The following is a 21,533-nucleotide window of genomic DNA, read 5'->3' on the forward strand; positions in this document are numbered from 1 at the left end:
AATCCGTAAAACTAAAACAATGGCAAAAATATTTTTCACAAAATACATCAGCTTTCATATAGATATCAACATTTACTACTTCAAAACGTTTTGTGCTAATTTGCCCTGCTCAGAAATCACCCATAAACAAATAAAATATAGTCATTTTATAATATTCTCTTATCCTAAGAAACTACCAAGAACTGGGTGTGAGACAGAAGCTCCAAACTGTTACACACTTTCTTTTTTGAATTATCTTTGAAGATGCTGAAATTTTTTAATACGACAGTCAGTGTTTCTACGCACACCAGTTCACCACCGGCGCACGAGCCCCGCACAGCTGCGCACTGCCAGCAGCCCCGCCGTGAGCACAGTGCACACTCGACACCTGGGGACGAATCCCACACACACTCTCACACAGACTATCTACACTCCAGTCTGTGTGTGGGGAGGTCCGCGTTCCACTTAGCATCACAGAAGTTTTAGAACTGAAAACAGTATCAATACGATCACACAGTACAGCCCTTACTCTAAAGCTGACAGCCACAGATTATTACCAATTCTAACTCTGGGAAACTCACGTATTTCATAGAAAGCTTTAAAACAATATACAGAGAAAGGTTCGGTTAAAATCCTGCTTCATTGTTCCTTATCTCCCTAGCCTGCCTTCTGGTGCCGCCCCTTCATCTCCTGACCTCTACTGGCCTCAGAAGTACGTGGATGGCACCCAAGTGCAGGGCCTTCAGAAGTTCTGGCAGTGGGTGATGTGAATCAGTTAAAATAAATGACCAGGAAGAGCGTTTGCAAAGATCCTACATTTGTTGTGCATCTCCAAATTTTCATGTCTCTCACAGTATCACAGCAGCACCGATCAAAATGGCAAACATGTCCCAAGGACTCATTAACGTGCTAGGCACTGCTCGAGGTGCTTCATCTGTTTAACTCACTCTTCACAAACACGCGGAGGAAGATACCACCCTCATCCCCATTTCACAGGTGAGCTCATCCACAGTCATCACGCTCGTAACTGGCAGAGTCAGAGCCCAAACTCAGACAACCGACTCCAGAGCCAAAAACCTAATGACCACACTATTCGTATAACCAGTATGTTTAGTTCTGCTAAGAAAATCGATTAAAAAAATGAAAGTTGTAAAAAGCAATGCATGATTTTAAAAACATTATAGTTACAAAAGTTTAACACAGTAAAGACTGAAATACATAACTCTTATCTCCATTTTCTTAGTAAGCAAGAGGAATACAAAATTATTCTTAGGTTTACTAAAAAATAAGGGCTCTCTAGAACTTTCTAAAATACCACCTAACAAGTGCAGAAAAACAAGGTTAAATACTCACTGGCCAGACTGGAAATCTTTTTCATGCACAACGGCACAGTTGGTCAAAGACAATTCATCTGTAGGACATCTCGCAGCTTGCATACTCTGTAAAAATCAAGGGTTAGGAAAATAAAATGATCTTTTGTAAGCAAGAAGAATAGTTTAAGCCTTCCTAGCCTCTGTGCGGCACCACCTGTTGTAAACAACTGTTTCTGACCCCCAGCACTCCGTCATAAGGTAAGAGCAAATCCTTTCTTTGGAAAACAGTTCCTTCCTCATTCCACGTGCTCTGTGGGTGTGCCGGTCACAGCGCACACGGCCACACAGAGTCTCATTCCACCCGTGGGACGGCACGCAGACCGGTGACGGAGGAAAGGCATCCTCCCGAACCTCACTACCACGTGGAGGAAGACTTCCTGCTCTGAGAGAGGATCAACTATCGCAGAGAAAGCAAAGGCAACACAGACCTGACAACCAAGGTAAAGGTCTTGAGTCCTGAACATTGGTTCTAAGCCAAGAAATTCTCTTTTTTTGCTCAAGCTTTATTTGAGTTGGTTTTCCATCTCTTCAAAGAGAAGAATTTTGACTGATTCAAACACAATGAAGTAAATTAAGAAATTTGATAAAGTGCATCATGAAAACTATCTTTTTTCTTTACTCTTTTTTCAATGGTTGGGCCCATTCCCCCCATTACTCTCTCGCCCTACCCACCCCCACCTCCCACATTCAATCCTCTCCACCCCGCACTGTCTTTGTTGGTGGGTCCTTTATACATGTTCCTCGATGACCTTTCCCCTTCTTTGCCCTGTTATCCCCCTTCCTGCTCCACTCTGGTACTGTCATTTTGTTCTTTATTTCCATGTCTCTGGTTATTTTTGCTTGTTTGTTTTGTTGATTAGGTTCCACTTACAGAAGAGATCATATAGTATTTGTCTTTCACCACCTGGCTTATTTCACTTAGCATAATGCTCTCCAGCTCCACCCATGCTGTCACATAGGGTAGGGGCTCCTTCTTTCTTCCTGTTGCTTAACATTCCATCATGTAAATGTACCAGTTTTTTGATCCACTCACTTACTGATGGGCACTTATGCTGTTTCCAGCAGTTGGCTATTAAAAACTATCTCTTTATAAGAGATCCCAAGTGGCTATGAACCATATCTCCTGCAGACTGAGAAAACCATCTTCCAAATACCTCTCCACAAAGACAATTACAGGGTATATATCTTTTAAAAAGCAAGTAACAATTTTTGATCAACAGACACTAACTAGCAAAACATTCCTCCATATACTATATTTAACCAATAACCCTCCACCATTCCCTAAAGTTTCCTAGTTAGTAAAATATGACACCCATAGTCAGTTCATGACTAAAGTGCCCCTTCTTCAAATCTCAAGCCAAAGCTGATTCTTTGCTCACAGAATCTACAATTTGTTTCCCAAGCACAAATTTATGGAGGAAAATAAATTACTTTTTGCCTTGCTTTTGTTTTAACTAAGGCACAGGTGGAAAATGCAAGGCCTACTGGCCGAATCCGGCCCTCCACCTTCTTTTATCCGGCTCGGCACCTTGTTTCTACCCTGCAGTAGCACCGAGCTCTCCCTTAACTGTTAAGGAGCAGTTACCTTCACCCAGCCCTAAAATTACACTCGGCCCTTGAAAGGCAACTGCGAGGCTGGTGTGGCCCCCGGTGAAAATGAGTCTGACACCCCTCCACTAAGGGCCAGTTCTGATCTAGTCGTCCCAGTTGTCTAGAACAGTGGTCTCTGAGGTGGGAGTACGTGCAACCGAAGGGTGTGCAAGATAAAATAAACTGAATTCAGAAACTGATCACAAAATACTAGAATAATGAAGAGAAAATGAAGCATCACTTTGCTTTCCTTATTATTAATAAAAAAAGAAAAAACAAGAGTATATTTTTCATCTTGGGCTCACCCTCTTTATTTCTTTTGGCATATGTTTTATTATGTATATAACTTATTAGTATATGTTATAAATATATATACATACGTGTGATATCATGACCAACACATTTCCTTGCTTAGGGGATACACAGTAAACTGTTTGGAAACCACTAATTCAGAACAGGCGATGAATGAAGTCTAGGCCGTAAGTTTGCTTTCTGAATGAGACGGTATTCCTGCCCGTGGTGGCGGCTGGGCCAACCCCCTGACCAAAACGTGCCCAGCTTTTCCATTTCCCACCCACCCTGGGGACCCCTTCACCTACAAAGCTTTCTTTTACAGCAGTCCTCCCTCGTCCGCATGTTGCCTTCAGCAGGTTCAGTTACCCACAGTCAATGGCAGTCCAAAACTATTCAATGGGAAATTCCAGGAAAACACAGTTCCTAAGTCTTAAATTGTGTGCCACTCTGAGCAGCGTGATGGAATCTTGTGCGGCCCCCTCTGGCCTGCCCAGGACCTGAACGGTTCCCGCTGCCCAGTGCGTCCGCACCACACTTGCCACCTGCTCGTCAGACACCCCTGAGCTGTCTCAGTTAAACCCACAGAGACCACACTCACGTCGCTTTTATTACAGTCTATTGTTGTAATTGTTTGTCTTATTATTAGTTACTGTTAATCTCTTACTGCACCCACTTTATCCTGGGTGTGTCTGTATAGGGAAAAACACAGTATGTACAGGGTTTGGTACTATTTGCAGTTTCAGGCAACCACTCTGACCTTGCCTTCCCCACAAAACTGACCGAATAAACTTCTAGTGGAGGCACCTACCTGCATTTTTACCTTCCTGTCTGTTCACACGTTTGCACTGCTTAAAAGACAGTATGCTTCTCAAGACCTGCGACTGAGTTCTGCCCCAGTTTGCGGTTCCAGGGGCAGTACAGGGCCTGGCACACAGTCAGTGCTCATCAAACGTGTGTGAATAAATGAACTTATGGACCAACACAAAGCGATCTCAACTGCAAAGTAAACAAGTCAAAGAATAATGCATACAAAGAACATGTCAAGGTTACTTAGGAAGTGATATAACTTAACTATCTAATAGCCCAAAATGACAGAGAACTGATATGGCCAAAGTAATACAAAAATTACAAGATGCTAAGTTAACCTTTCCATTTGTAAACTTGTTTACTTGTCAAAGAGGTGGTGTCCTTCAAAAAACAGTGAAAAACTCTTTAGAAGTCATCCATCTGGCCAACTAAAACAGATGCTGTGAGCAAAAGGCCTCCCTGCTGGAATCTAGAAGCATCTGTGTTTTTATGGTAAGCCAAGCAGGGTATCTCATTTTCTCATCACAACGTAAGTCCCCAAAATAGTAGCTGTTTACTTACCACAGTAATGCCAAGGGAAAATTCCTGTTTTTCTGACACTGACCTTGCCTCTAGGAATGAATAATCTAAGAGCCCAGCCACTAGACCCATGCAGCTACTAAGAAACGAAAATACAAACTGATGAGCAATTTTATACAAGTTTAGTAATCTGAGTGACTAGAACATTTAGCTGTCGGAAGGCTGTAAAATGTTTTCATTAACAATTTGAAATGTAAAAAATTATTAATTCATTCCCACTCAAAAGAATGAAACTTTAGTGGAAGTGATTATATCACTATTTATTTGAGAGCTTTTAAAAGACAGAAAGAGAATTTGTTTCTCTTCTTTGAAAAATTGGGGATTTAACCAGGACTCCTCTGGGTGACACTATATACAGCTTTTGAATTTAAGTGACATAATTTTGTCCAAAGATTCACTTTAAAAACTGGATAAAGTATATGCTTTCCCGTTCACTAAAGAATTTAGTGGGGCAAATTCAGCAGAAAAAACCCACAGTACCTGACCTGGAGAGCTGGTTACCAACTAACCTGCCCCTGCCCGCACTGCGGCAGTCCTGAGTCCACCAGTTCTCCCTCTGTCTGGGGTCTGCAGGCCTTGGGGACGGCTCTCCAGAGACACGCAAACTCCCCACACGACAGGGACGTGGGAGGGAACACGCAAACTTGCCCCAGAGCCAGCTCAGCTGACAAATCCCACTCAATGAGTATATTTCTTGTAAGACCATCTTTCCTGAAAAATAACACTTTAGAACTGCATTGTTCAATAAAGTGACCAACAGACACATAGACAAAATTAAAATTAATTAGAATTAAAAATTCTTCACTTGCACCTGCCGCGTTTCGAGCGCCACGCGTGGCTAGTGGCTGTTGCTGCATTGGGTTTTGCTGGACAGTGCCGGTGCCGGTGCCGGTGCCGGTGCCGAGCAAGGGGCGGAAGGCCGTCAGTAACCCCTGTCTCCAGGCCTGCGGGGTCGCTCTGGGCTATAGACTCCTATAATAATTATTTCTGTTCAAATGTTGAAGTCATGAGGGACTAGACATGATGGGGTAGGAGTAATTAAACTTTTTATGTCCTATAGCTCTCTCTCAAAGAGCCTCTAGAGATACCCTTCGCATCACCGACCTCAGACCATCACCCAGCTGTTCACAGAGATGAGCCTCCTCATACCCCCAGGGCCTTCAACTTCCCTTACAAACTTAAAGATGAAAGCGACTTCCCATGCTGGTCTTTTGGGAAAGAGAAGAGAAGAGAACTGTAAAAGGCTGACAACATTAAATACTGGCAAAGATATGAAGTAGTCAGTCAGAAGAAACGCAAGCAGAGCCACAGCTGCACCCAAATGCTCACAGCAGCTTTACTCACAATAACCCCGAGTTGGAAATAACACAAATGCCTACCAGCAGGTGAATGGATAAACGAACTGCGGTAGAGTCCACACAAAGGAACAGTATCCAGCAACTAAAAAGAAACTAGCTACCTATACATACAACACGGGTAAAATCAAATAATGTTGAATGACTGAAGACGGATGCAAATACAGGGGAGGCAAACCCTTCTTCACCTGCAGGTCTGGTCCCAACCCACCAGTCCTTTCTCCTGTGCATCCTGGTCACTGCCGCAGGTCTCTCTCCTCCTAGAGGCATGTCTGCACCTCTCACAGTGACTTAAAAAGCAAAATTCCCTTAACTCACCTGTTACCTCAAATTATCAACCTTTTTTCTCTTCACTTCACAATGAAGCTTCTCAAGTCTCCCTCTCTCGCCTCCCATTTTCTTCTCCTACAGCAATCTTCCGTAACTATCATTCAAAATTTAGTCCAGCAACAACTCACCTCAACTGCTGTCTTCCAAGTCACCGATGACTTTCTAATTGCCAAGTTCAGCGGTGCCTCCTCTCCACACTGTTCACTCTTTTGTTTCTCTCACCATCTGCTGGCTCTCTGTTAATACCATCATTAATCCTTTCAAGTCACTCAAATTCACAATTTCAGGGTCATTCTTTCCTTCACCGCCTAACCTCTTGCTCCACAGTGGGGGGGGGGGGAGGGGGCAAGACTTAGTAATCTGCTTCTATGCTGTCACTTGCATTTCAGTCCTCCCTTCCACCTTCATGACTGCTGGTCTAGTTCAGCCCATATTACCTCTCTCCTAAGAAATAAATAATAAATAATAAAAAGTTAAAAACACAGACAAGCCCCCCCCACCGCCCCTGCTCAATAACCTAATTGGTTTCCCTGACTCTAATTTCTTTTCTCCAATTTGGTCTTCTCTCTGCCACCAGACAAGACCTAAAATTAAAAATGCGATTTCTAAATAATAAAACCAAAACTCCTGAGCAGGATCTACCCCTGTTTTTCTGCATCATCTACCTCAATGCCCCCCCCGCCGACCCTATGTGCTTCATATTCCCAACTCCACGCCTCTGTTCACACTATTCTTCTTGCTTCAACTCCCTATTCCAAACGCCTTCCATTTACCCATCTTGCAAAGTCATGTGTGAAACTCCCTGGTTCCTATATTTCCTTTATTTGTGCTTCTTCAACAGTTTTCTCACTATTTATCACTATCTATCTTACACTATGTAGTTAAACACCATCATTTTAAGCTCTGGCATGCCTGTCCACCCAATGAACACGCAATACACATTAGTTGAACTTTTTGTTGTTGATTTTAGAGAGAGGAAGGGAGAGACAGAGAGAAACATCGATTTGTTGCTCCACATATTCATGCATTCATTGGTTGATCCTCGTATGTGGCCTGACCAGGGATCGAACCTGCAACCTTGGCCTATGGGGACAATGCTCTAACCAACTGAGCTACCCAGCCAGAGCAGTTGAACTTGCTATTAGCCTTTTTTGAAATAGAGCTCTGCTATGGTCTGTGTCTTCCCAAAATTCATATGTTGAAAACCTAGTGCCCAAGGTAGTAACATTATGAGGTGAGGCCTTTTGGAGGTGATTAGGCCATAAAGGCAGAACCTTCATGAGTGGGATTAGTATCCTTGTCAAAGAGGCCCCAGAGAGCTAGCTCATCCCTTCCATCAAGAGAGGACACAGCGAGAAGTCTGTGATCCAGCACAGGACCCACACTCAACCGTGCCAGCATCCTCAGAAGACTTCCAGCCTCCAGAACCATGAAAAATAAATTTCTGTTGTGTATAAGCAACCTAGTTTCAGGCATTTCGCTACAGCTGCCCAAACAGACTGAGACAATGTAATTTTATGTATTAAAACAGGGTGGGGCAAAAGTAGGTTTACAGTGTGAGCATGCAAAACTGAGTTAATAAAGCTATTGTAATAATCATAACCTGCAAGTCTTTTTCCATGTGAACTGTAAACCTACTTTTGCCGCACCTTGTATAACATACAATTCATTATTTTAAAATGTACACTCCATGCTTTTCCGTATATTCACTATGTAGCACAATCATCACCACCAATTCCAGAACATTCCCAGCACTCCACAAAGAAACTGGGTATCTGTCAGCGGTTGGTCCCAATTCCTGACTCCTGTCATGCCCCGGCAACCGCTAATCTACTTTCTGTCTCTCCGATTTGCCTGCTCTGAGCATTTCATATAAATACAATCGTACGATCTGTTCTTTCTGACCGATCGGCTTCTTTCACGTAGCATCAAGTTGTAGCATGTGACAGTGCTTCATCCTTTTCATGGCTGGATCATATTCCACTGCATGGATGTATCATGTGTTCATTCACCAGTCGATGGACACTGGACTAATCCCACTCTGTGGTTATTATCAATAATGATGCTATGAATATCCATGTACAAGTTTATATATGAACATGTATTTTCAACTCACTTGGTTATATACCTATGAGTAGAACTGTTGGGTCATTCCAAGTTTTTGAAGAACTGCCAAACTGTTTCCCACAATGGCCGCACCATTTCACACCCCCAGGAGCAGTGAAGGAGGGCGCCCATTGCTCTACATTGTCACCAACACTGCCTTAACTGCAGCACACTACCGGGAGTCACGTTGTATCTCGCTGTGGTTTTGATGTGCACTTCCCTAATGACTAGAATGTTAAGCATCTTTTCAAGTGCTTGTTAGTTGCCCATCTTTTTTGGAACAATGTCTCTTCAAATCCTTTGTCCATTTTAAAATCGAGTTGTTTTTTTACTGTTGAGTTGTAAGGGTTCTTTATGTATTCTGGATACCAGACCTTATCAGAGACATATAATTTACAAATATTTTCTTTCATTTTGTGGGCCGTCTTCGCTTTCTTGATAGGATCCTTTGATACAGGAAAGTGTTAAATTTTGATGAAGTCTGATTTATCTATTTATTCTTGGATTGCTTATATATTGTGTAACTCAAAAAAAATCACTGTTTAATCCAAGGTTCTATGGATTTTCACATTTCCTTTTAAGAATTTTTCCTGGCTGGTGTAGCTCAGTGGATTGAGTGCGGGCCTGTGAAGCAAAGGATCGCAGTTCGATTCCCAGTCAGGGCACATGCCTGGGTTGCAGGCCAGTTCCCAGCAGGGGACTCACAAGAGGCAACCATACATCGATATTTCTCTCCCTCTCTCCTTCCTTTCCCCTTTCTGAAAATAAATAAATAAAATATTTTAAAAAAAAGAATTTTATAGATTTAGATCTTTAACCCATTGAGTTAATTTGTGTATCTGGTGTAAGACAGGGGTCTGAATTCATTCTTTTGCATGTCGATATCCAGTTGTTCCAGCATCATTTGTTAGAAATACTTTTCCCCCATGGAACGACCTTGGCACCCTCATTGAAAATTGGTAGATCATAAGTAGATGGGTTTATCTGTGAACTTTCAATGCTATTCCACTGGTTTACATGACTGTCCTCATGCCACTGCCACAACATCTTGGTTACTCCAGCTTTGTAGTAAGTTTTGTAATTAGAAAGTGTGTCCTTCAACCTTGTTCTTCTTCTCCAAGACTGCTGTGGCTAAAGTGGCTTTGCAATTCTATCGGAAGTTTAGAATCAGCTTGTCCATTTCTGGAAAAAACAGTTAGGATTTTCATAGGCATTGCATTGAATTTATTGATCAAGTTGGGGAGTCATCTTATATTAACAATATTATGTCTTACAATCCATGAACACATTTCTCCATTTATTTAGATCTTTAACTTCTTCAGCATGCTTTATAGTTTTCAGTGTATAAGTCTTGCACTTCCCTGGCTAAATTTATTTCTATTTTATTCTTTTGATGCTATTGTAAATTAAACTGTTTTCTTAATTTCATTTCCAGATGTTCACTGCCAGTGAATAGAAATGCACTTATTTTTGTACATGGGACTTGTATCCTGCAACTTTGCTGAATTCATTTACTAGCTCTAACAGTTTTTTTTTCAGTAAATTCTTTAGAATTTTCTATATACAAGGTCATGTCATCCACAAATAATTTTATTTCTTTTCAATCTGATGCCTTTTTCCTCCTCAACTGCCCTACCCAGAACCTGCAACAGAGCGCTGAACTGCAGAGGCGAGAGCAGATGTCCTCATCCCGTCCTTGATCTTCAAGAGGAAGTTTTCAGTGTTCACGAGTAAGATGTTAGCTGTGGATTTTTCTGTTAGTTGAACTAAATTTTCTGAACAGCTCATAAGGTTGTTCTGAGAACCTAGTGAGAAAAGATCTGTGAAGGTGTTTTCAAAACAGTAAAATACCATTCAATTTCAAATATCCTTATTTAGTAACTTAGTGCTCTCAGAAAAGTTTACTCCAAATGTTGTTAAAGAAATTAAAACAATGTTTATGAAGTTTTTTTTTTAATTCCCAACATCCTGGTGAAAATTTGCCACCAATGTTCTTTTGAAGGGTGAAGAGGAGAAGAAGAATCCTTGGAGAAGGAATCAGAACTAAGAGCCAAAGTCTAGAGCCTCCCCCCAGTCCCAACCCCTGTGTGTCACACCCGAGGACTCTTCCCTCAGCAAGACGCAGGGCATTGCATGTCGGGAAAGCAGAAAGTGAAGGTACAGGAGAGAAGCAAGAGGCCGCATGGTACAAAGGAAAGAACACAAGATTTAATGTCAAAGTTAGCTGTGACTCTAGTTGTTCAGAAGCAAATAAAAAAAAAATCAAGACACCTGAAAACTAGGTCGAATAAATTTCACATCTTCAAAGCTACAAAATCTATTGACTTTCGTCTATCTATAAGTCTGTACTATACTTATTTAAATTGATTATGTTCATCTGAGGCACATTTAAAAACAACATACTAACAATTCATGATGGTTAGTGCTCATGCCATAATATTGACAAGTTTTTCAACAGTTTAACAAATTCAGCTTGATAATACCAAAAATAAGCACAATATATTGGCATTATTTATAACGTTATTATCTACAAGTAATTATTTACCAATAACTGAGTCAAAATTGGTTGCTAGAAGGCAAAAAGGAATTACTAGCCTAATTCTACTCAGCAGAATGCTTAGTTAACATATATTGACAATGTCCCAGGCACTATGCTCTGTGCACATGCTCGAAACACAGTGTCTGGGGCATTATAGATACACATTAACAATGAAGCAGTGGTTACTTTTTACAGTTTTTGAATACTAAATAAGAATAAGGTATTTATTAAAGGTGTGTAAGATATCAAACACCATGAAACAAACACCATGTAGCTACCACACAGTTTAAGAAAAAAAAACATTACCACTTCTTTAATTCAACTTTTTATTGAAGAAAAACAATACATTCAGAAAAGTAAATACATTGTAAGTGTTTGGCTCAATGAATTTCTACAAAATGAACACACCCAAGGTAACCAGCACCCGGTACAAGAGAGCCCTTGCCGGCATTCCATGCTGCCCTGCACTCACTAGACCTTCACCCCAACCACAGATAAGCACTACCTCGTTCCTATCACCCGAGAGAAATGAGAGATTCAGTTTTGCCTGTTTTTGAAAACTTTATGCAAATGGAACCATACATCACGCATTATTTCGTGTCTGACTTCTACCCCTCAATATTATAATACTCATCCATGTTGTTGCATGTGGCAATAGTTCATTCATTTTCATCGCTCCCTATAGTATATAATTATATGAATATACCACCATTATTTATCCATTTAAGTTGCTTCTAGTTTTTAATTATGAATACTGTTGTTATTAACATGTGTGTACATGTCTTTGAATAATATATGTATGTATTTTGAATACATTCCCACCTCACACTACCCGGCCTCGAGTAGAATTGCGGGGACATAAACATACACAGCATATGTTCAGCTTTAGGGAGTTCTGCCTAAAGCATACAGTGTGGTGTTGTGATATAAGTGTATGTTGTATAATGATTACTACAGTCAAGTTACAGAGTTACCATTCTGTGTGCGGGTGTGTGGTGAGAACACTTAAGAGAACATTTGCTTTTTTCATTTGCTATTCTGCCAGCAAATTTCAAGTATACATTATTAACTATAGTTAGCATTTTAAATTGTTTCTATGGGAAGGTCAAAAAGGGTACAACATCTACTATACTGCAAGAAATAATTAAGCTTTGTTAAATGTTTGAAAATTGGATATAGAAGGTATTGAAGGGAAGAAAAGACAGTAATTGGAAATCTAGAAATAAGCTGGAGTATACATTTGTAAAGAAATCTGGAAAAAAATCTCCAACAATTTATAAGGAACTAAATCGGAGTGCTCAAAATACTGCACTATGTCCACGGTTCTCAGCTTCAGTCCAGACGTCAGAATCACCTGGAGAACTCCTAAAAGATTGCAGGGCTCCCCCGCTCCAGAGCTTCCAATTTAATCAGCCCGAGGCCAGGCCTGAGAATCTGCATTCTGAACAAGTTCTCGAGTGATACTAACTGGCTCCACTTTGAGAAATCATTGTACTAATTAAGGAGAAATAAACTTCATAAAAACAGACATACAGGTTCACTCCCTTCTACAATAGAGAGAAAATATGTGGAAAAGTGACTTGAGTAATGCTCTTGAGTCAATTTTATCATTTAACTTGGTAAATATAATTTAGTTTATTTTGATGCTTGATAAGTAGTAAATTGATTAGAAGGCTATACACACAAAAAAAATAGTTATCAGATTGTATCTGTAGGTGAAGGAAAGACTGCGTCTGAGTCCAGTAGCTGTTTAAAGTTTTATCTACGCTATCTTATTAATGATTTACATAACAGAATAAACACCAGTGGAGTATTCAATACCTTAGCAGAGAATATAACATTAAAATTCAAATTACAGACATTGACCAAATGATTATTTATTAAGGTATTCAGAAATACATGTTCATCCATGAATTCAAAAATTATTCATACTTCCATGATACGTTCTGTTCAAACAGAGGGAATTAAATCTGCTCTCTTCTCACAAAATTTTGTTAATATTATTCTCTAGGAGAAAAGTAACTATGATAACTACAAATTTTAAATCCCCTAACAGATTTTCTTTGGAAGACCAAGAATTAGTAATAATTACTATTTTCATTGCATGTCAAGCCAAGAAACTGTTTGTTCACATACACGTCACACTAAAAACACCTACAATTAAACAACCCACCAGTGTAACTCTACTCTTCATTATTCAGTGATTTAAAAATAAGTAAATGTTGGATCTAAAAAATGACAGGTTATTTCTTATCTTAAATTAATAATTTCCCCATTTTATCCATTACCAAAGATCTATATGTTTAGTGCAAAATACATCAGAACTTAGCACTTCATTCTGAATTTAGCAAAAGACCAAAATACCCTGCATTACTCATAAACAGCTGATGCAAATGCATTTGGTTTTGAGTCTATGGAGCCCAAAGCTGTGGTAAATTATTAGCACTTTTTGGCTTAATATAAAAAAAAGTAGGTCAAAATCAATAATAATAGATAAAGAGAAATTAAATTTAAAGATAAAGATAATTTTTTAAAAGAGGAAGGAGTAAGCTGCTCCTAAAAGTCTTATGAAAAAGGGCCAAGAAATGCCAAATGAAGAAAAATAAGGAGGGAGCAAGAATAATTTTAAATCTATGGTGATTGTACAGCATAAGAAATACAGACAAGAAGACTGTAATAACTAACTATGTGTGGTTCCCAGGTGGGTATGGGAAATATCGCGGGGACCACTTTGTAAAGTATATGATTGTCCAGCCACCATGCTGTACACCTGAAACTAATACAAAATAATACTGAATGTAAACTGTAATTGAAAAATATTTTTTAAAGCTATGGTAATTAAAGCAGTGGTTTGGATAAACAGAAGAATGAAACAGAACAGCGTCCAGATAGATTGGATATGAAACAGAGCTGGCGTACAGATCCGTGGGGGAATGGACAGACTCAGTAAGTGATATTGGGACAAATGACTCTACATACAGAAAAGATAAAATTAGCTCCTCATTCACACCAAACACAAAAATAAATTCCGGGTGAATTAAACACCAGAATGTGAAAAGCAAACTTTTAAACCTTTTAGAAAAAAATTGTTCTGACTTCAATGTGTGAAAAAAGTTATTTAAAAACATACTAATCATAGAGGGGAAAAAACAGGTAACTGTAACTGTAATAAAATTTAAATCTAAAACTATAAACGTAAAATAATCACCCTGAGAGAAGCTATTTGCAACTAACAAAGGATGAGAATCCAAGCAACCCTTACACCCTGCAAAATGAAAAGCTCCACAAATCAGTTTTTTAAAAATGCTAATAGCTCAAATGGGCAAAGAACATACAAAGGTAACCTACAGAAGGGGAAATCCCAAAGATCAATATGAAAAATGCTCAATTTCACTAGTAACCAGAAAAGATGCAAATTTAAATAACAGGATTGTTTTACACCTATCATACTGTATAAATTAAAATGTCACCCTGGCTGGTGTGGCTCAGTGGGTTGAGCACTAGCCTGAGAATCAAAGGGTCGCTGATTCGATTCCCAGTCAGGGCACATGCCTGGGTTGCAGGCCAGGTCCCCAGCTGCGGATGTGTGAGAGGCAACCACACATTGATGTTTCTCCCCCCCTCTCTAAAAATAAGTAATAAATAAAATCTTTAAAAAAAAAATGTCTATAATATTAAGTGCTGGGGAGGACATAAGTAACAGAAACTCCTATACTGCTGGTAAGAATGCATATGTGTACATCTCTAGGCATATATCCTAAAGAAACTCTTACATATATATGTTAAGAGACATGTATAATGTGCACTCTAGAAAAATAAACTTTGAAACCACCTAAGTTTCCCTCTGCTGAGGAAACAGATCATTGTGGTATATTCACAGAATAGAACGGGACACAGTAGTTAAACAGAATGAACTGGCTCTCTCTATATCAACATGACTAAGTCTCAAGTGTCCTTTTAAATGAAAAGATGCAGGTTGCAGAAGGAAATACAGAGTATAACACCATTATATACATTTTATATACACATAAAATGTATTTTTATGGGCACACACATACGTAGACATAAAGAGGATGGATCTATACTGACTTTCGGACAGTGGCTATTTCTGGGAAAGGTTAGTGGAATAAAGAAGGGATACATAGGGTCTACAGGAAGGAAGGGAGGGAGGGAGGAATCAGACATAGTAAACATTTCAGATTTCTTCCCAGCCGACTGATATGAAATTAAATTTCATATTATTTATGTGATGAAAGAATCAAATTAAATCCCAAAAATAACAGGTTCTAAAAGAAAGAAAAAAAGAAGGGATACAAAAGGGATTCAATTGGAACTGTAACATTTTAATTTCTAAAAATTTAAAAATCTAAAGCAAATATCAAAGCATCTTAACACTTAAATCTGGAGAGTGAGCACAAGGATATATATGTTATGTCATTTTCCGTACTTAGCATGTTTGAAATCTCTTAAAATGTATATAAAGTATATTTCTCTGAAATGCACAGAGCTTATAGAAAGTTATAATCACATGAGGAATATTTAGTTTTCATCATAACAAAACAGGTTAGACATTAGAGATTAAATCACTAGAAAACTGAAGGCCATGTAAGTCAGGCCTCAGAGCCCATCCAAGGACATTAATTCTGCAGTATGAAAAGGGATCTTGTTGAGAGACTACTGTCTAAAACACCATGCCTGGGGTGTGGACCCTTAAGAACAGCATTACTGCAAGTATCTAGGGTACTGTCAATATAGACGTTTGCAGCGGTTACTGTTCTGCCAATTCAGGAATTTTTAACAGTAGAACAATAAATATATTTTCACTTTATACCTTTGCATCTTGATTTAAATACTTGGGGGAAAAAAGAACACATCCATCTTAAGCACACATTCCTCTGGGTTTCAGAAAGAAGCAGCTATTTAATAGTAAGATTCCAATTTTTCTCTAAAATGTAGAGCACTTGAAGACAGTTTTTACAATCTCCACTGAAGTAATATACAGGGTCCGGTAGAAGCGACTAAGCTGAGTGTGGTTGGTACATGAACATCTCGCACGAGATGGACAGCAATTTGAACATGTCACCTAAAATGCCCTATGGTGTGCTTGAGTGTGATATTGTTATGTTACAGAGTTACGTGCTTATGATTTTGTAATAAAAGATTTGGTATAGATTACCAGCTCATAAGAAAGGGGCATTATTTGTGCCGGACCCTGTATAAAAGCAGTAACTACTGCATATAAAATTGCAGAAAGTTGATACTCTTTGGCTAGCAAAACACTGATTTAGAGAATGGGACTAAGAAACATTTTATATGATTTGTTTTGACTTGTGGTATTGTACATGAGCTCTCTCCAACTTATAACTTGCGCTCCAAAACTTCACTTGAAGGTCGGTTATTTGGTAAAGATATCACTCACCCATAAAGCCTAAGTGGGTAGGTTCCTGGACTAGGCTACAAAACCTGCTTCAAAATACTAACTGACACTATTACACTAACCTGTGTAGCCAAAATGTTGCATTAGGTAAATTTTACCTCTAGCATCTTTCTACACACCTTTCTACTCCTAGGCGAGTTCTCTCCCTTAGAGGCCTATTCAACATTCATCATAGTCTATTTCTTTACAACAAATCACCTCAACCAGGTGAGGAAGAAAGTGATCCACTGGTTTATTTGCATTAATGCACGTATACTTTTAGAAAGGAACTGCTGGATCTCCAGTAAGTGAGATTCCTAGCAATTTGAAAAGATGATTACAGAGAACAATGGGAAAAGCCTTTCTTCTCCTCTTCTTTTTTTTTTTTTCAGTAGTGGGGTGGTGGTGGTAATATAAGAGGCCTAGAAAGCAACACCACATAGAGAAGCTTTACTAAGGAGCCTCGCCTTACCTAGAGGCAGCTCTCCTAAACTATTAAGGCTGTGTTTCAGAGTCTTTCTTTACTTCTGATTCCATGATTCCAGAGCATGGGAATTCTAAAAGATGGTGCGGAGGCCTGGGGCAGTAGTAACTGTCTGAATGTGGAGCTCATCTTAAAGTATCCACATTCAATGTAAGTAGTAATAATTATACCTTTAGAATCTGTGTTATTAGTAGCAAAATTTTAAAATAGCTGAGAGAACTTATTACTTAATTGAACATTTTTGAAAGGCTAAAGGAAAGCAGGTAAATTTAAGTCAACTGATCATTTTATTATAAAATGTATCCAACTTATCATTCCACATTTTTCTTATATAATAAATACACTAGAACAATAATGATAAAAATTCTTTTCTTTTAGACTCTTTTTTCAGATTATGGACTTCACGATATTTTAGGGATTAATCAAGTTCTGATGTTCTCAATGCTGTATCATCACACATTTTATTCTGCAGCCCATTTCCCAGATTAACTAAATAGGATGCTTTCTTTTCCGGCCAGAAAAGGCAAAGGACAAGATATACCACAGGCAAGTAACCCTATTAAAGCAAAAACCAGTGATACAGTGTTACAGCGACACAACACAGACACAGAAGTTTGACGGCATAGTGAATACAAATGCCATTTACAGGATGATGTTGGAATGCCAAAATTAACTAAACTAAGCAAAAGCAATAATTCAAAATACCTTTTTCTCACACAAAAAAGAAACATAGAACCCATTTTAAAGGTATTACAAGGCTAACTCTCTATTTGCTAAACACTGACAGGTCCTTACTAGAAAATTATACCTATCAGAAGAAATAAGACAATCGGAGATGGACCAAAGGTGTTCAGATTTTCCAAAATATGATGGTTTTTGAAAATTACACTTTGACAGCAATCTCCAAAAAGTTCTAGGTAAAGTACATTATCAAGAGTGCACTGATGTGTGTCATCCTAGCAGAGGGTCTCTAACACCATGGTCAAGGGCTATTTCAAGGACCTTTTATCAAGGACTTGAATGTAGACATGGGAATCACTACTAGTAAACTGGAAAGGAAAGCTACTGTGTTTCATAACAGGAAAGAATTAAAACTGAAGAAGACCTTCAACAAGTAGCAGATATTCCCTGACCTAAAACAATGAATTGTAAAGGGGATAAATGTAAGGCCTTACATTTTGGTTCAACCAAACAACCGTATAATACCTACAATAGGGGAGGGGGTGCTGATTTTAAAAAATATTAGTATTTTAGTGGACTATAAGCTCAGTAGGAGCCAAAAGTTGTGATTTACTGGAGAAAAAAAGCAAACACAATTTTACCCTGTGTTACTAATAGTACTGTCCAGCTCAAGAGAACATACACAGCTCAAGTGTATTCCCCACTGATCACTATGTTGCATGCGGCACATTCGAGAAGAAACAATGATACGACAGAGTGTTTCTGAAGGAAGGTGGCCTGAAAGATGAAGAGTTTGGAACATAGAATATGGGAGGAATTAAGGATATTTAACTTGCAAAAGAGAAAATCTGAGGAAACATGTAAACTGTCTTTAAATATCTGAAGAGCTATCATATGAAAAATAAGTTGTTTAGTTCTATGTAGCTCTAAGCAGCAGAAATAATATCTATGCATATAATTTACATGGAACTCGATATAAAGAAAAATCTTTTTAACATGTCAGTAAAATGGGCTAGCTTTTTGCCCTCTATCCCTAGTATATTCACAGAGAAATTAGGTTCACGTTTTAAAAAATATGTATTGAGCACCTAGGTCCCAGACAGTGTGCAAACTGTGTAAAAACCCAACGTAGTTTAATGGAAGGTAAAGTCTAATGGAAGAGGCAAACAATCACACTGATAAATTTAAAATAACAAACAAATAAATCTCCAAGGAAAGGAATACAGTTTCTCAAGAGCATACAGCAAAGGATCATGACCGGAAGTGTGGGGCTGGAACAGGTTTCCTTTGAGGGGCTGAGCCATCTGAGTGGGAGGGAAATGGCTGGGAGCACAACATGAGGAAGAAAGGGAACAGCACCTGCAAACACCTCGTGGTGAGAGAAGCCACTGTGGGCTCAAAGGACTGAAAGGCTTATATAACCCGAGCATACAGAGTGAGGAGGGCAGTGGAGAGAAGCAGGAGCAGAACCACAAAAGACCTTACAGGCCTAATTACAGATGTGGTCTTCTCCCAAAAGTAATGAGATGCCATCAAAGGTGGGGTTGAATAGGCACAGAAGGAAACAATCAATGTGGAGAATGACCTGAGGAGACCACTTCAGAGCTGGCTGCAACAGTTCAGACCAGAAATGACAGTAGTTCAGGAAAAGAAGGTGAAAACTGAAGATGATGGAGAGGTAGAGACTGAAGAAATTTATAGGATGCTAAAATGACAGAACTCATATGACCAGTCCAGTGGGTGATTTGGGTATAATGTAAAGCAACAATGCCCCAAGCCACATTCTTTGGTCCTAATACATTTTGGGGCAGTGGGCAGGTGCAGATAGAACTCAGTCAGTTTGAAGGATGTGGTGAAAGAGAATAGGTATAAAGGATGACATCCATACCCCCACCCCAGGTTTTTGGCCTATATAAATGCATGTATGGTAGTGCCACTCCCTGAAATAGGAAACACAGGAAAAGTACTAATTGGTGGGCTAAGATAGTGGGTTTGCATTTCAACAAGTTAAATTTGAGGTGCCTAGTTTTGTCAAACTAGCTAGTTTGACATATTGATCTGGAACTTAAAAGACAGTTCTAGACTGGGAGTAAAATATTGAAAATCACTGACATATAGATAGAATTTGAAGCTGTTGGCTTAGAAGAAACTGGCCAAGGAGAAAATAGAGAGTGAGAAGAGAGCCTTGAGGAACATATGCACTGAATAACAGGGCAGAGGAGGGTGAGTCTGCAAAAGCAAGGCTTCACAGAAGCCACAAGAAGAGCGTTTTCCATGAAAGAGGCAATGGTCAGTCAACAATGCCACATGCTTTTGAGACATGAAGCAAGACGAGAAATGAAAAATGTCAATTAAGTTTAGGGACACATTTCAGCGGAATGACACAGCCAGAATCTGACTGCAGTGGGCTGAGGGGTAAGCAGGTGGTAAAAAAAATGGGAGACAATAAATGCTGACAATTCTACTCACGATTTCTGGCTGTAAAGTGGAAAGAGAAAAGGTGACAAGTGTGGAGGTGGAGGGAGGGTTTGTTTTGAGATAGGAGAGCTTGAGTATTTTAAAATGGGGTTCCTGGGGTTGGAAAGACAGAATCTGAAACATAGGTGGACAGAGTAGCCACAGATAAAAAGGAGAGGCTATGGGGGAAAGGAAGAGAAAGAGAGAATTAAATGACCTTTACAGTCATGACAATTTCTTAAAGATAGGACATTTGCATGTGTGCTTAAGTCTATGCAAACATTCAAATATTCTAGCAAAAATAATCAGGGGATAGCACATCCTTATCCCCTAATGACGCAGTTAATGTTCCCAGGTTTATGATCAGTGTAATCTCTAGGCAGGATCCATCCCTCGGAAAGCTTACAGCTCAACGCACTCTGCAATACAGCACAGAACCAGCTCTACCTCCCCTCGCCAAACCCATATTACACTGCGATCTTAGAGGTTAGAGGAGGAAGTAAAATTAAAAACCCTGAAACTACAACACATTCTGCTGCATTTGACGCGACTAGCAGTCGTAAAAGCAAAATGCGATACCCTAAACCCCCAGACCAAGCTAAAGACATCCACGCTAAAGACAGTGCATGATCCGGCAGTGACGGGTCCCCCACACAGCCGGGGTTTTAACACTAGTCATTTGCACTCCTTCCTCCTTTCCCAAGACCTCTCACTATGAAGAACCAGAAATGGGTTCTTAATGCCCCTTCCCACAGCTCTCGTCCCAATGCAGCAGACGGATCCTCCGCAGTTACTCCGGAGGCTGCACCTAATAAGCCCTCGCAATGGGGTGCGGAGAACCCCCCAGAGTCCATCAGACGGGGATGGGACGTCCACAACCCTGCGGCTGCCTTCAGGGGCGAGGGGTACAGCCCCAAAGTATGGAAAAGGGAACTTAAAGGAGACCCAGGAAACCCTGGAAGCCAGGGGTTCACCTCCCCTCGAGCTCTCCTAGGGGGATGGAGTCTGAGAAGGGCTATTCCCCTGCCACCGCTCCCCCTTCTCAATCTCAAGCCCTGCTCTGGCCTGCTGCCCCCTCCAATGCCCCATTTGCTCAGACCCATTTCCCCACCCTTGGGCCGTCCGGACATCGGAGTGCCGGCAAGCCCAGCACCCCCGCCTTGTGCTGCGGTTCCCGGACCGGCACTCACCCGGCCCGCCATCTTCGCGGACACGTCCAGCTCCTAAGGTCCTCCTAGGCGCTTAGCAGAGCCCGCCCCCGCCGCGCTCGCCCCCGTCTGCCTCCCGCCCTCGCGCAGGCGCGCAGCCGCTGAGAGACCGCGCACGCGCCCGGCTCGTCCCCGCCCTGGAGTTCCCACCCCGCAGGGCGCGTGCGGGCTCATGGGCTTCAGTGGGAGGGCGGGGCGCGGGCGCCATTTTGAATTTCAGGTTATTTGAGAGTGGTATTTCTAGGGTGTACGTGTCCGCCAGCGAGCTTCTGCAGGGCTTTTCCTAATCTCATCACAGCTGGCGGTATGCGCCGAACTTTGCAGCAAGGTTTCTG

General features: G+C 40.3%; 1 protein-coding gene across 2 annotated transcripts in view; it reads right to left on the minus strand.

Moving 5' to 3' along the window:
• Positions 1-21,284, minus strand: part of NSF (N-ethylmaleimide sensitive factor, vesicle fusing ATPase) — a 139,392-nt gene extending 118,108 nt beyond the window's left edge. For both annotated transcript variants that reach the window (XM_037069717.1, XM_037069718.1), the window contains exons 1-2: positions 21,181-21,284; positions 1,333-1,418 (exon numbers count right to left, since the gene is read on the minus strand). In XM_037069717.1, coding sequence (XP_036925612.1) covers positions 1,333-1,418; positions 21,181-21,192 — 98 coding nt within the window. In that variant the 5' untranslated portion in view covers positions 21,193-21,284. The remainder of the gene's footprint in view (positions 1-1,332; positions 1,419-21,180) is intronic.
• Between the last annotated feature and the right edge of the window lie 249 nt (positions 21,285-21,533).

This window comes from Sturnira hondurensis, unplaced genomic scaffold (assembly GCF_014824575.4).
Source record: "Sturnira hondurensis isolate 20B ecotype Veracruz unplaced genomic scaffold, ASM1482457v3 Scaffold0018728, whole genome shotgun sequence".
In the NCBI taxonomy this organism is placed as follows: domain Eukaryota; kingdom Metazoa; phylum Chordata; class Mammalia; order Chiroptera; family Phyllostomidae; genus Sturnira; species Sturnira hondurensis.